General features: G+C 38.4%; 2 protein-coding genes across 4 annotated transcripts; both read right to left on the bottom strand.

Annotated features, from left to right (window-relative positions):
- Positions 1–2,289: 2,289 nt before the first annotated feature.
- Positions 2,290–4,873, bottom strand: LOC103704855 (thylakoid lumenal protein (Mog1/PsbP/DUF1795-like photosystem II reaction center PsbP family protein)). 2 transcript variants are annotated; one of them, XM_039133535.3, is made up of 5 exons: positions 4,381–4,873; positions 3,765–3,868; positions 3,498–3,606; positions 2,566–2,793; positions 2,290–2,473 (listed from the first exon to the last, which is right to left on the bottom strand). In XM_039133535.3, the coding sequence occupies exons 1-5, from the start codon at positions 4,694–4,696 to the stop codon at positions 2,409–2,411; spliced, it is 822 nt and encodes a 273-aa protein (XP_038989463.3). In that variant the 5' UTR covers positions 4,697–4,873; the 3' UTR covers positions 2,290–2,408. The 2 variants fall into 2 exon arrangements, with proteins under 2 accessions (XP_038989463.3, XP_008786552.3); XM_008788330.5 differs by having other exon boundaries at positions 3,765–3,872; positions 4,381–4,827.
- A 1,885-nt stretch (positions 4,874–6,758) lies between these two features.
- On the bottom strand, positions 6,759–10,640 carry LOC103704882 (uncharacterized). Of its 2 annotated transcripts, XM_088720386.2 has the most exons (6): positions 10,427–10,640; positions 10,004–10,194; positions 9,289–9,790; positions 8,208–8,409; positions 7,632–8,126; positions 6,759–7,520 (listed from the first exon to the last, which is right to left on the bottom strand). In XM_088720386.2, exons 1-6 carry the CDS (start codon positions 10,447–10,449, stop codon positions 7,077–7,079), a joined length of 1,857 nt encoding a protein of 618 aa, XP_088576512.2. In that variant the 5' UTR covers positions 10,450–10,640; the 3' UTR covers positions 6,759–7,076. The 2 variants fall into 2 exon arrangements, with proteins under 2 accessions (XP_088576512.2, XP_008786577.4); XM_008788355.6 differs by lacking the exon at positions 10,427–10,640 and having other exon boundaries at positions 10,004–10,358.
- Positions 10,641–14,766: the final 4,126 nt, after the last annotated feature.

The raw sequence follows: 14,766 nt of genomic DNA, 5'->3' as shown, positions 1-14,766 counted from the left end.
TCCTGTAGCATCTTCGAAGCTTAAAAAAGATTTGAGGGATCATTTAGTTGCCTGTTCCATGTTGGGATCTTTTGCTCAGGCTGTTCAATGGGTAACATGCGATTGCAATCCACATGTAAGGTACTAGTACTTTAAAAATGGCGGGCTGCATCTCAGGAAAATACCAAATAAGATAAATTCATTAAATTTCAGATGAATGAGGTAATATGAGTATTATATAATTCTGTTTCGAATATGTTATTAGTTATAATATTTTTATTATTCAAACATATTGCTAGAATAAAAATGTTAGTATAATTATTATGATAATATTATATTTATATTATTATACTGGAGACTTATTACTAATACTATGAGATACTATTATATTACTTTTAAATATAAAATTGTTACAGAAGAGTAACGTACTGTTATAATATTGATGTTGATACTATTATATTAATTATTAAAAAAGAGTATAGTATATGTACTTTAATTATATATTTATATATTATATGATGCATATTATATTATGTAGATAATCATTATCATTATATTATGATTAATATTATAATATTGATGATGTAATTATTATTTAGTAATATTTATTTTATCAATATGAATATTTATATATTTATAACTATATATTATATTATATTATATGCTACCGGTTTTGTTTTATTTCCTGTAGATTGACTTGGACTTATCCAAACACATGGATTGAACTAATCAATCTTGACAGTTCCTAGGAATGGATTTTTCACGAATGGGAAGACCATTCTAGTTTCCGTTCCTGACTGAAACATGACCTGTTTTCTAAAGGTTGGACAATTGGCTTGTAGAATGTTCGAATCCTTCACTGATTTACTTTGAACAGTTTTAATTGTAGTATACAGATTCAAATTGATAAAGGCTTGGGGTTCTGAAACTAAATCCAATTAGATGAATTCCTTTTCAGATCAACATTTAAGAAACATTCTGCGCTCTAGATATATCAATTAAAGCACAAACTCCTTTTTTTTGTGAATTTATTTGTAACTGAGCTATCTTTTACTTGCTGAACTTTACCGAGCTATTCCTATTGTTAAGCTGGAAAGACTACGGAAGATCATGAAACCATCATGCCTGTGGTGTTTCAATGGCAGGCATCTAGCTAGTGCCGTTTGTTAGGGATGGTTGGTTGTGTTGGGGTTGAAATTTGGCCTGAGGATGACCACGCTGGAAGAAACCGACCGGGATGAAGAAAGAGGGCCATCTCCTGCGCTCCGGGTACCTGCACAAAGGTTTGGCCAGGGATTTCGGCGAAGGCCCTCCGATGGCTAAGTTAGAGTTGATACAACATTTTCTAGAAAAAAGTCCCCAAGTGTTTTTGATATGGCTTACTTATAGTCCTCACAAGGGTGTCCAGGTGGCTGAGGTATGGTCCATCCTCATCATGGAAGGAGATGGCCTTGGCCAGGTAGCGTGTGGCCAAGGCCAGGGCCGCTTGAGGCACACGGCTTGGGCAATCCTTGTGCATATCATGATGTTAGCCGGTGTGGCAGGATATAGCTCTTGGCATGTGTGCCAGGGTATGGCTCTTGGTAGCAAGCATGGCTGGGATGTTCGGCCACATGTGCGGGAGTGGGCGCGCACGCGGGTTCGACTACAAGATAGATCGAGCAGGCTTGGAGGTCACAGCATGTGCTTGGCAAGGTCGGCTCGGCCTTCCACGGAGGCTGAGGTCGGCCTGGCCTCTGGTCGAGGTCGTCTCGGCCTTCGGCGGGGTTCGAGGTCGGCCTGGCTCTCAGTGGGACTGAGGTCTGGCCTGCTCGGCTCTGAGGTCTGCTCGGCAGCAATTGGGTGGTTCCACGCTAGAGCAAGAAGATCCATTTTACCTCCCATCAGGTTGCATGTCAGGTTCCAAAATATCATCTATGTAAAGGCACACATCTCAATTGTTTCTTCATGCAGGTGGACTCGAAGGGTTTGGTGGCTCTGACCAAGTTTTGTTGCCTGAATTTGCTAAATAGAAGCTTGTGTTGATGTGAGATGAAGATACATGTCGCCGTTTTGTCCAACCCCACCAATTTGTTGCTCCTTCCAAACTAATATGTTGTCTATTTCTGATGAACAATGGATCGACACACCGGCGCACAGGCACTCCATGTACTCTGGTAAAAACTCCTCCTACCAAACTTGAGTATACTATCTCAGATTTATGGATGGATATATCAGTTACCTGCATATTTGGGAAGTAATGAAACTCTGCCAAGCCCTGTAAAGTCACTGCTTTTGAACCAAAAGAAATTATCACAAGGGTTCACCACATCAAAGTTAAGTGCTAGCATTTCTTTAAGATAAATATAATTGTTCATAATGGATGCTGAATTTCTGTGATTGGTATGATCTCAATTTTGACAAATATAAGAACTTCAAACCATGCAATTTTAGATTACGCGAAAAGAATCTGCAATCTGTTTCAAGTCCTTGTAGTGCCTCTTCCATTGAAGACCTGAAAAAAGAGAGAGCTTCATGAGCTCTAAACCCTTAACTTTGTTTTCCTACAAGGTAGGCCAGTCTGAAAATGATGGAAGATTGTATTACCACTTGCAGTTACATTGAACAAGTAGAGCCGGTTTCCAGCAGCAGTTGCTGTGATGAGTACATGGGGAGGTTCCAGTTCATACTGATAATATGTTCTTCCTGAATGCTCTGCTACTTCCATGCTTAGAACTTTCCCTTCTACATTCTCGCCAATAACTTCTGGCCCAAACGCATCGATCACCGTCTCAGGTGGTCCAATTAGTTCAATTCTGGCATTTCCTTCGATATCTAAAATGCAATAAATTTCAAGAATGAGTTACATTGTCGTCGGAATGCATTCTTCAAGTTCTTCCTAAAAGGGAAAGGTAAAAGAAAAGAACCCTAGGGGACTTGGAACTGGCATTCACTTGAGAATTCCCAGTACAAGGTCTGACAAACTGAAGCAACCTATTGGTTTTTGTTATGTGTTTAATTTGCTCAAATTATGAATATCTGTTTGAGGTTAGCGCAAGCAACCATGATTATTAAATGGGTCATATCATTTCATCAAGTTCTTACAGTGTTCTGATCTTGCCAACAAACTATGGATCAATTAATTAGTATTGGTCGGTATTGCTCTATATCAGAGCCCCTCACTTAGTAAGTCATTAAACTGCCACAACAGCAGCAGTCCACCCTAGCTTCTCCAATCTAAGTTTGCTCTATCTGCTGCACTTCACAATCTCATTTAATGATTAGAGATATTCATTTGGAGAACATGGTCCTTACTGTTCGGTTTTAGCAAAATAGTTAGGGCTTGGATTTTTTTTTAATTATTATTACTTCCCAGCAAAGGAGAGCTAAGATTAAGGAAAAGATAGGCTTGGTGTATCACATAAATTGATTTGCTATCCAAGTTTTAACTTAAACCACACTAGCTGATTATCAGAGCTAATATTGTTTATAAAGCAGAGAGAACAGGAGAAGAGGCAGTAGTATTCAAGGTTCACCACCTGCAAATCTCAGAACAGGAGCTACAACAACAAACAAGCGACCTTCTTGCGAGCTTGCAAATCTTAAATCAATCTCTGTACCACCAAGATCTGCAATTGATACAGGAACCTAAGGCAAAGCAATATATTAAATTCTGATATGTAGAAGAAAGTGAGGAGGCAAAAGTTGCCTCTGCGCACCAAAATCCTAGTAGCTGTGCACTTCATGAATTATTCATTAGTATGATCGATTGCACACACAATTGACTGGTAAAGAGAAGATTTTACCTCTTCCCAGCCATCGGGAACTTTGAAGGTGTATGGGATTATTGGGCTCCACCCCACTCCATGTCCTCCAGACTTGTCATCCGGTCTCTGGTATGTCCTCCAACCTGTCTGAGCAATTTCTTTCCTTGTGAAGAGTCATCCATTGATTGAAGAGAAAAAGAGACATAGTTGAAGAATACTGATGCAGATGACTGCACACCATTAGACTTTGATATCATGTTTAAAGAGAGAAGAAACCACAGTTGTTATCTAACATTGGGTATTTGGTGTTGCTATAATTTTTCATAAAAAACATTAAATTAGGTTTTTTTTTTTTTTTTTTTTTTTTTTTTTTTTTTTTTGTGGGGAGAAAAACAGTAGCAGAGCTACCACTCTAATTCTCTCCATATCATTTTATGATTTTTCCCATTTTTGAGCTTTAATTTAACAACTAATACATGGCAGCTAAACAGATCTAAAATTCTCAGGTGTCTAAATTCAATAAATTTGAATGTAAAAGAAGAATAAAATCATGAATTTATACTAAAGACTGCCAAAGACATCTTTCAACTCGATTAGAGCATATAACAAACATTGTTATGAAGAAGAAAAAGAAAAGGTACAACAAAAAACCAACCTTTTTCATCAGGCTCAGATAAGCCAGGAATCCTCCCAGGCAAGAGACCCTGCTTCACTGCCATCCCATCTCTTGGAAAACCAAACACCATTCCAGAAACCAAAGACAACCCAGAAACCAATGCACACCTCCTCCCTAAGAACTCAGCAGGCCCCTCCCTGTCTTCTTCCCCTATCGGGCCACACCCTCTTGTTGCTGCTGCATAGAACCTACTTCTCCCACCACCCTTCTCATGAAGAAATCTCCTCTCACGGATTTGAGCCTTGTGCAGTTGCCTCAAGGACAAGCAGCAGCTGGTGAAGAGGGTGGTGCCCATCTCTCTCTCTCTCTCTCTCTCTCTCTCTCTCTCTCTGTGCTTTTGCGTTTTCTCAAGAATGAACTGGTGGAGTAGTAAGAGTTCTCTCCGACTGATTTTTCTGAATTCAAGTTGTTGGTTTCTTGCTGATTGGTTGCTGCTCTGGCTCTTCTTCCTTCTCTGCTTTCTTTTACTTTTTTTTTAAATTTTCTCTCTGCTTTTTTTAAGGCCACTGAATCAACGGGTGGCATGGATTGAAGACGTGGGGTCCAGGTACACTATTCCACGGGGATAGAATAAGGTAGGTGATTTCCACCGTCTATGGTACAAGCTTATGAGTAGTATCATATGCAGATGCCCCTACGGGACCTAAACTTTTATTCTGATGCTCTCTTCTCCCATTCACATTTTGTATGAAATTGAGCAATTTTTTAATTAATTAGATGGAATTTATTTCTCTTCTAGTATTTGGAAGTCATGCATGAGAATGCATGCACCTGCATAACTAAAATTTCCATGCATTTGCTTATGTAGGACAATTGGCAGTTGAAGCATGACCTTAGTTAATGAACTTGGCTTCAAGATAACATAATTCTTCATGTCATTTTCCACATGCTGCAGTTCCCTACATGATACGATTAATGAATAAGACTTAAGAATTATCGATATGCCGGTCTGGACAAGCAGAGGACCGCCTGAAAATTCAAAGAAATACCATTTTACGACTTGGCCGCTGCAATTATAGACATAGAATTCAGCTTGGAATTAGAATTTAATTGCAGGTGTTCCAGGTCTGAAGCGACATGAACAATGCAAAATTCAGCCTGCCAACCAACTCCTTTGCCTTCCTAGTCAAAACATTGGAAGTCCAGCAAGCATTTTTCGCATCGGATTTCCTTTTCGTCTATTCATCTACTACTAAATATGAATTTTAAGATACATCCCTAGAGTTCCACTAGTCCATGAGGCCTAATTCTGTCTTAAACTCTATGCTATTATATATGCTTCTACATTTCCTTCTCTTTTGTGACTCTGCAATCAACTCTCCCTTAATTACTTGCCAAGCAGGCTAAGCTAAGCTTGTTGGCATCCCTCTTCAGTCTATGATTCAAGTCTTGGTGGAGGTATGTCCCTATACCTTTTCCTTGGTTTCAGATCAGGAGATCCAATTTTTCCAGTGAGTAGCTGCCTATGTATTTGCTAAATAACTTGTAATTTAGTAGGACATGAATCACACAAGTACCTCATGACATCTCTAGCTCAATCCTGAACAGGAGATGGAAAAAAGAATAAAAATTCTCAGTCCCCAGGCAAGGCATGTGCATCCCACATGTGAAATAATGGTCTGATATTAAAGAGAATGGGAAACTTCGTACATATAAGTGGTTCATGGATATCTAGTTTAGACTTTTTAATGGCTCTTGGTAGGGTTTTTATCATGGACCAACTCCAAGTTGGCCAGCCCACAAGGTGGAGACAAGTGGACCGAATTTTTATTAACGAGTGCCTTGTGCACCTAAAATACCTTCGTACAATATTTTGACTATATATATTCCAAACATAATTGACATTTTTCTAATGCATGCATTTGGCAGTCACCGGGTCATCATTTATCTTGAAAGGAACATAGAATGATAACTCAAATCATTTATTTTTAATGGAGGCCTTAAAAGTATGTTATTTTCTCTTTCTTTTTTTCTTTTTTCTTTTTTTCTTGATGGAAAGTAGAGGAAGTGAGAAACTTCCCTCAATTTATTATAAATATATAGAATATAGTCTACAGAGTTGATTCATAAGAGGAGATGGGAGAAAAGGTACATTAGGTGATCTTTTTATAGATAGCTTTTTTTCTTTCAAAATAATAAATATTTACGTAAGATAGTTGCGTATTTATAATGTGAGTGTTTTTTTTTTTTTGATGAAGAGGGAGGCAAAGCCACCCGGGCCTTTATTAGAAAAGTGGAGTCTACAAAACAACATGTTTTTTATTCTGACGGAAATGACTATAACTCGAGCAATCTCTACTACAACCTGTTCACGTTGATAGACTTCGGACTTCTCTAATTCTCACAACACTGAACTCGGCAAAGTAGTTAAGGATACTTTCTCCCATAGTAGCAAATAAAACAAGAGTGCTAAAACACTCCACGATTCATTATATTTAATATTACATTATATTATTCTAGTTAAAACATGCCATTGTACTGCTTTGCCTGAAGCTTGCTGAAGCCTCTCCCACATATTCCAGATCTTCTTAGGCTCAAGAAGGGCTTTTGGATGTTATAGGCCACATTTCCCCTTGGATTTTGATGATTGTAAACTACTAGCTCTCGTTTTATACTTTTACTCCCTTTCATATTCAAAGAAGAGTCCGTTGTACGTAGATAGATTAAAGAGCTCATTAGATTCTGAAAAGGATCAGTTTGGGATCTATGTCTTCCGGAACAGTGCTTGGATGAGGGTGCTCGGGAAGGGAAAGAGCGATGCTTCTTGCACTCTCTAAGTAACTCTCATAGTTTTGAGCAACACTAATTGACTTGAAGCTCTCAGTGCTTGCTCTTGCTGCCTCCAAATTCCCTGCCTTATCTTCCTTTGCAGCAATACCATTCTCTACCAACAAGTCACGCGATGCAAGGGCTAGCTCTTCCTTCATCAGATGATACTTGAACACCCGCTTTCGAAAAGTCCAATCCCCTGTCACCCAATCAAATTGATACAGGGGGAGGAATCGATGACCATACATTGCGATGAACTCGAGTGAAGCAAGGACGAATGCAAACTCTTCTTTGGACATGTAGTATGGGAGGCTAATTCTAGTCCATCCAGGTTTCAATCCACTGTACCCCTGTCCAATACGACAACTAGCATTACTATTTGCAACAAATGTCAAGAGAACCATCTTAGCTATAATCAGCATCACATATGAATAAGTAGGCAAGAAGACTAGGATTAATACCTTCAGGATAGCTGATCGAATGTGAAGAGAAAGTGTCTCATCCACTTCAAGGAGATAGTGGCCATAGGGACCAGCACAAGCACACCCACCACGAGCCTGGATGCCAAAGAGGTCATTAAGTAGCTTGGCAACGAAGCGCCCATGGAGGGGCTTGCCTTTCTTGCTCTCTCCCTCTGCCCACCTAAAAGCTTCTCTGATTGCTCCATTACCAGCTCTAGGACCATATGCCTCATTGGCTGAGGAATTCATGGGAGTGTACACGAGGAAGGAGAAGATAGGGAGTCGGTTGACTTGTTTGTTGCCTAGTACTACAATGTTCTTGTTGGGGAGGAGCCTTCTGAGTGCTGTCTCAGCATAAACTCGCTCTTGGAGATCGATGAAGTCATGACCTATGTACTCTTTCACCCAGAAGGCCAGTGCAGCTCTAACCTTTTGGATGATGGGTGGAGTTCCATTGTCTTCCCGCTCCTCGATATGATCATAGTATAGTGTATCCTACATTAAAATTTTTGCGTCGTCTTAGATGCCAATCCTAGAATCAAGTAAATCTCACCATGAAGTCATCTTAATAATTACCTTCTCATCGAAGCCATTGACATAAGCTACAGTACCACCTCCACAACTTGAAGGTGGGGAAGACCTCAGCTGATAGAGGTCTTTGTTCATCAGAAGGATGCCAGGAGTTCCAGGGCCCCCAACAAACTTATGTGGACTGAGGAAGACCGCATCATATCCTTCTATATCTCCAGATCGCATATCAATTTCCACGTATGGGCCACTGCATAATGAAACATAAGGCCATAAGAGCACCATCATGATGCTAAATCCTTGAACATGTACATGAAGGCCAAGACAAAGTCACAGCTGATGGAGTAGTCCTGGGAGGGGTGGACTTGGGAGAAACCTAACCACAGGTTAAGGATGGTTCAGTTTAGGTCTCTGGATGTTTTTGTTTAATATTAGAGCTTTTGAAGTCATAGAAGTCATAGAAGTTGCTGATGAACCTTATTTGCAGGTGGGCATTTCTTAAAGCTAATAAGTGATCTTTATCAACATAGGAATTCCGGGCAAGGAGTTACCTGCTTGTGGATATTAAAGAAGAACTTATATTTCTTTACGAGACAAAAAAACTGAGGAAAAAGAAAAAAAAAATGCGGGAAGCAAGCAAGCGACATCTCAAGTTGAAGGTAGAAGAAAGGACAACGATGCATTTAGATATTGAGGCTAGCCAAAAATGTATCGATCACAAGGTCAAACCATAATTTTTAATGGACTCCAAGTCTCCTATTCAGGTCCCTAGCTGTCAGCTGATTTGGAATCACGTCTGATACATTCTTAACAAAATAAATTACATCACTTGCTTGATTGAGTATTAGAAAAAGGTATTTGCTGCTAAACTAAAATATAGAGCAAATGATTTGACCAAGTTGAGTGTCAAACCCACCTTGGTCACCCTACATCTTTATTTTTCTTTTCTTCTTAGCCTCTTAGGTGCATGATGCTTTGAATTTTTGAAAACGAGAGCTGCCCAAACCATGACAGAAAACAGTAACAGGCATGACATGAACGCAGCTGAGCACTGTTCTATCAAGGACCCAATCCGGTTCCAATCTCAGCCCATACAATGAGATTGGAAAAAATAGAGGCTACGTCTTACCTTGCAGCAAAGTCGAAGCATGCAAAGGCGCCATGCTGGTGGAGAAGGCGAGCCAAAGCCCGAGTATCGGTAAGGATTCCGGTGACATTGCTGCCGGCCGAGAACGAGCCCAGCAGGGGACGGTTTGCATACTTCGGGGACATGAGCTCAATCTTCAAGGCCTCCATGTCGAGAAGGCCCCTGTCATCCATGCCTATCTCCACCACCTCCGCAAGGCTTTGACGCCATGAGAGGAGGTTGGAGTGATGCTCATATGGCCCTACAAAGACAACCCATCTTTCCTCATCCCTCAGGCAGTTCAGCACCCTCTCTCGCATGATCGAAGGCACTGCAATGCCTATCACCTCTTGGAGGCGCTTGATGGCCGCAGAGGAGCCCGAGCCACAAAATATGAGTGCCTCGTTGGGTCCTCCTCCCATGCATCGCTTAATGTACTCCGCCGCTTTGTGAACCATCCTTGTGGTCTTGCTCCCCACAAAGCTATCATCCGTGTGCGTGTTCCCTATAGGCAGATCAATCCAGATTCATTTCTTCCATCCAATTCAGAAGACAAACTATGAAGTAATAACTAAAATTTACATAATAAATTCTTGTCGAAGACTTCGAAAACTTTAGATGCTTCAAGTTTTTTCTTTGAAAGAAATAGCTTGATGCTTTTAACAAAGAGAGGGGAGGAGTAACTCAAAGAAAGAAGCTAAGGAGGCTAGTAGACTACCATAGACAGGGAGGACTTCTTGGATGATGTAGTTCTCAATGTATTGCAAACACCTCCCTGATGCTGTGTGATCGGCATACGTGAGAAGGCGCTTTCCAAATGGGGTGTTGAACTCCAGGCCTCCTCCGATCAGCTGAGACCGCAGCCATGCGGCCCTCTGTTCTGCTTCTTTGCTTCTCTCCGACTTCGTCCTTAGTAAACCAAATAGCACAGAGTTGTTGTTAGGCAAGTAATCACCGATGTTTGCCGAGCCATGAGCTTGATCGATTTCCATGCTTCTACGAAGGGAAGGAGTGTGTGTGTGTGTGTGTGTGTGTGTCTGAGGAATGATGCTTGTGCTACGCTTGCCGTCAATTTAAAGCTTCATGATAAAATAAATGCAGAGCAATAAATTTCTGAATTCAACTCTACAAGAAATCTAACATTTGCGGTCTGCAAGAGGGCATTGCGACTTGGCCAAAGTACTGTTATTCGCTGAATGTTCAAAGAAAGAACACCAAGGAAAGAACATCCCTCCCACTAGGAAAATAAAATTGTCTAGAGGTATGTAAGCCTGGACTCAGCCTGGGATCAATGGTCAAAACAATTGCATAAGGGGAAAAGCAAATTTCACGAGTTTGATGTTTTCCTGATGGCTAAGGTTTTCTACCAGAGTTCAAGCCACTAGATAGACCGATTACAAGGTTGATGAGTTATTTATTTATTTATTTATTTGCTTCTTATCCATATTCATCTATCTTAATCTTTGCCTGCCTTGCTTGTATGCATTGATTTGCTGAAAAGAACTTTCGTCTTTAAATCGTGGGTCTTCCTTTTTCCCTGCTCTTCTGACCTCAATCTTCTTTGGGGACATCAAGCATGCCAACGTCGCTAAAAAGAAAACCCTCACTTATTCAAATTAAATAGATTATTACGAGGTTGTAATCTGGCTTCTGCACTGACTATTTAGGACATGCTGTAGATATTCCATCAAAAGTAGGAGAAATTCAATGGAAAATCTGACGAGCATTTTTTGACACATAACTACCAGGAATAATTGGCCATGCTTAAATATCGCTTTTGACGGAAATCTACATTTGAATAATTATGAGGCCATTTTTCACAGCATTACCGGTTGTGTCATGCTTGAACCAGTTACTGTTTGAAGGAAAGGAAAGGGATTAAGAAAACGAAGAAAAGAATGTTGACTCTGACATTTTCCTGCAATGTGAAGCTACCTTAGATTTCTCCGGATGCCGGCAAATTTCAGCTGTCATTTTTTTATGCAATCCAAACGCTATTTCAGCAACCCAGATGGTTAGAATAATTCAACGAGAATTAATGTTGTTTTAGACTGCGAGGGCATGCATCACCTGGTTTGCTTGGTTCAATTGTCTTTGGGCTTGTGACCTGGCATCGCAGAGTTCATGGTATTGCATTTTTATGGTTGGGGTGCTGAGTCCAAGGTCTTATGTAATCTATGGACCCTACTGTCGCATTGAATCCTTAAGAATTTTAAGTAACTGGTGTTCGGTAGTCAGATATATTGGTCTGCTCTCATGAATTGCTCGCACCCACCATTTGAACAAAATTCGAAATAAAGAGCATAGAAGACCGTTAACGATCCTTGAGGAAATTTCAGAGTTCTACTACTCCCAATGCAAACCGTTATGGATGTTGACCAAAATAGTTGGATTTTTCCAAGTCTGAAGTTCTTATGTCGGTCTTTTTTATTTTGCCGCATCTTGTTTACTTACACGTTTCAACCTAGTCGGTGTGGTTTGAAAAAAAAGTAACATTTGGAGACGGACGGGCCTAAACCATTCAGTTCTATTTCAACAAGTCAAGTCATAGCAGTGTTAGGTTAGCAGTTAATTCTTTTCTGGAGATGATGTTTTAGGTCAGAATTGCCGGTGGACATTTTATTGATCTTAAATGGTAATATTAATTGAATTTTATTATTATTATTATTATTATTATTATTATTATTATTTTGTAAAAAAACTAGATGTGATATCTCGACTTCGCATGGAGGAAGGACCCCTCTGAAATTATCGATGCATTTTTATTTTTCTAGTTTTCCCAAAATGCCATTCATATAGAAGATAAAACTTGAACTCCCTCCTTAAAGCTGTTGTTGTTAAAAAGCTACATCAAATGCACTTTTCCTAGTATTGCAGGTTTTAGCCAACAACAAGCATTGTGGTTAAGATTTTGGCTTTGCCAGAGAATGTGATCAACAATTAATTGGTAGTGGTTGGGTGGTTGGGCTTGAGTGCAATCATTGTTGGCAATAACTATTTCATCAATATACTCGACCCTTGATAATGTAAGAAGAAGCATGTAGGAGACAAGCATGTGCATGCTATCACACCTTAAATCTGGAACATAATACGGACGTGCTACCATAAGATGTTGCTCATAATAACACAAAACTAATAATATATATATATATATAAATTATACAATAGTAAAATTGGTTTAATATTTTTCTATTTATTAAATAAAGATATGAAAGTGCAGGGCGTCTAAATTCAGAATTTAAATATTTTAAAGCTACATAATCCATAATTTTATGGTCATAAGCTAAATTTATTATTAGCATGTTACTATGCTTCGAGCTTATTATCTCGACCTTCACTTGGCCTATCCCTCCCTGCTTCTAGCAGCTTTATTTATCAGAAAAAAATAAAGAGAAGAATGAGCTTCGCAGCTCCATAAGTAACCATGCACCACAGGATTAAGTATATAGAAAGTAAATTTTTTATTGTACAATAAAGTATTTTGTAGACATAGTAACGAACCATGTCGTAACAATCTAATCATGTAAGGTTAAAACTGGATCGGATACTAATATATTCATATCTATATTTGTTTTCTTTGATGAATACAGATACAGATATGGATGTTAGTTTAATGCAAAAATTCATATCTATATTTGTTTTAAACGAATATGGATACAAATCAGATACCGAAACTATGGGTATAAATACAGGTGTAAATTGGATAATTAAACTTTAGAGTAAATTACAAAAATCTTTCTGAGATTAGGAATAAATTATACTTACACCTAATAGTATGAAAAACCTACGCTTACCCCTTGAGGTTTATTTTTATTCAATATTTTAACCCATAACTTAACAGAATATTAATCAAACCATTAACTTTTAATAGAACCCAAATATCACGTCAGAAAAAATTTAAAAAATAACCAAAATAACCTCACAAAAATCACTCTGAGGTATATGTTTATTATACTTACACCCAAGATTTTGTAAAAACCTACAACACCCATTTAAATTGACAGTGTTAGTAAAATCGTTTATCTATTATAAAAAGTTAAAATTATCTCTATAAGAAAAATAAGGCTCATATTTTACTTTTATGACTCTCGGAACTCTTCGAAGTATTGCATCTTCAAGAGTCTCCTTCTCTTCGAGATTAAGTGTCTAGGGGTTCTTTCCCACTTTGTCACCCCACCACGAGCGTCCCTTCCCGACGAGCAATCAACAAAAAGCTTTCAATTGATATCCGATGGCGAGCATCTTTTTCGAACAACATCCGTCCTTGATCAGGTTTTGTTCTTGCTTTTTCGTCCACCACATCATTGAGATTGAAGATACCGGTGTATTATTAGCTGATTTTGAGTTTTACTTTTCCAATCCTATAGACATGATTCCTTAACATTATCGTTGTGAACGAGGATTTTTTTATCTATATATGGAGCTATAATAGCTTTAGAAGCCTATCATTTAAAGGATCCAAATCAGTACATGCGTGAGAACTCTTCTTTTTAGAGGGTACATCAGTTGCGATTCCATAGTCTAGCTTGGACCATAAACATGCTGGCTCAAGCGATAAAACTCTTGATGTTAGTTTTCTGCAGCAGAAAATTTTAGGGGCATCCTCTTGCTTGGAAGATTTAGATTTCTTTTTCTTTGGCACATGGCACTTTTTTGATAATTCATCAAGATCAAGCTCAGACCTATGGCACTTCACTTCTCCTCTTTGGGTGGATGTTATATAACTTAAGGCTAGTTTGGTCATTTTTTTAATTTTTTTCTGATGTGGCATTTAGGTCCTATTAAAGTTAATAGTTTGGCTAACATTCTGTTAAATTATGGGTTAAAGTGTTGGATAAAAACAAACCTCAGGAGGATAAGCATAGATTTTTCAAACTATTAGATGCAAGTATAATTTATCCCTAATCTTAGAAGACTTTTTGTAATTTACTCATAACTTAGGAGTAATTTTGACTTTTTATATGATAAAATGGATTCAGTGACGCCGTTTATTTAACTAGGTGTAAGTGTAGTTTTACAAACTAATGGTAACGTAAACCTTACGAGGGTTTTTGTAATTTACTCTAAACTTTATGACCATAGAATCAAAAATAGTACTAAGTAAATGGTAAATCAAGTTAGTAGCATATTAATATGGTAATTTATTTTTTCTTAAAAGTTTATGAGTACTATATAAAATTAAATAAGATTATAAATAAAATCGGATATGGATAGAGATCAAATAGTTGTCTATCCAGATCCATATCCATTTTTCTTTGACGGATATGGATGTGGATATAGATACTAGTCAGATGCTCAAATTTCTATCCATATTCGGATAGTTTTAGATGTGAAAATAGATCTAGACAGATATTATCTGATCCACTTTCCCCCTTACAATCATGCATATACAAATTATACAGGTTCGTAAAGTTGAATTCGAGTAAAGTCTAAAATATTTGTAGTCATTATAAATTTAGTATCTAGCCACATTATCAATTA

The sequence above is a fragment of the Phoenix dactylifera genome, chromosome 4, assembly GCF_051530095.1.
Source record: "Phoenix dactylifera cultivar Ajwa chromosome 4, Ajwa_hap1_PhDact_Kaust_v1.1, whole genome shotgun sequence".
NCBI lineage: Eukaryota > Viridiplantae > Streptophyta > Magnoliopsida > Arecales > Arecaceae > Phoenix > Phoenix dactylifera.
This window is presented reverse-complemented; position numbering and strand designations above follow the sequence as displayed.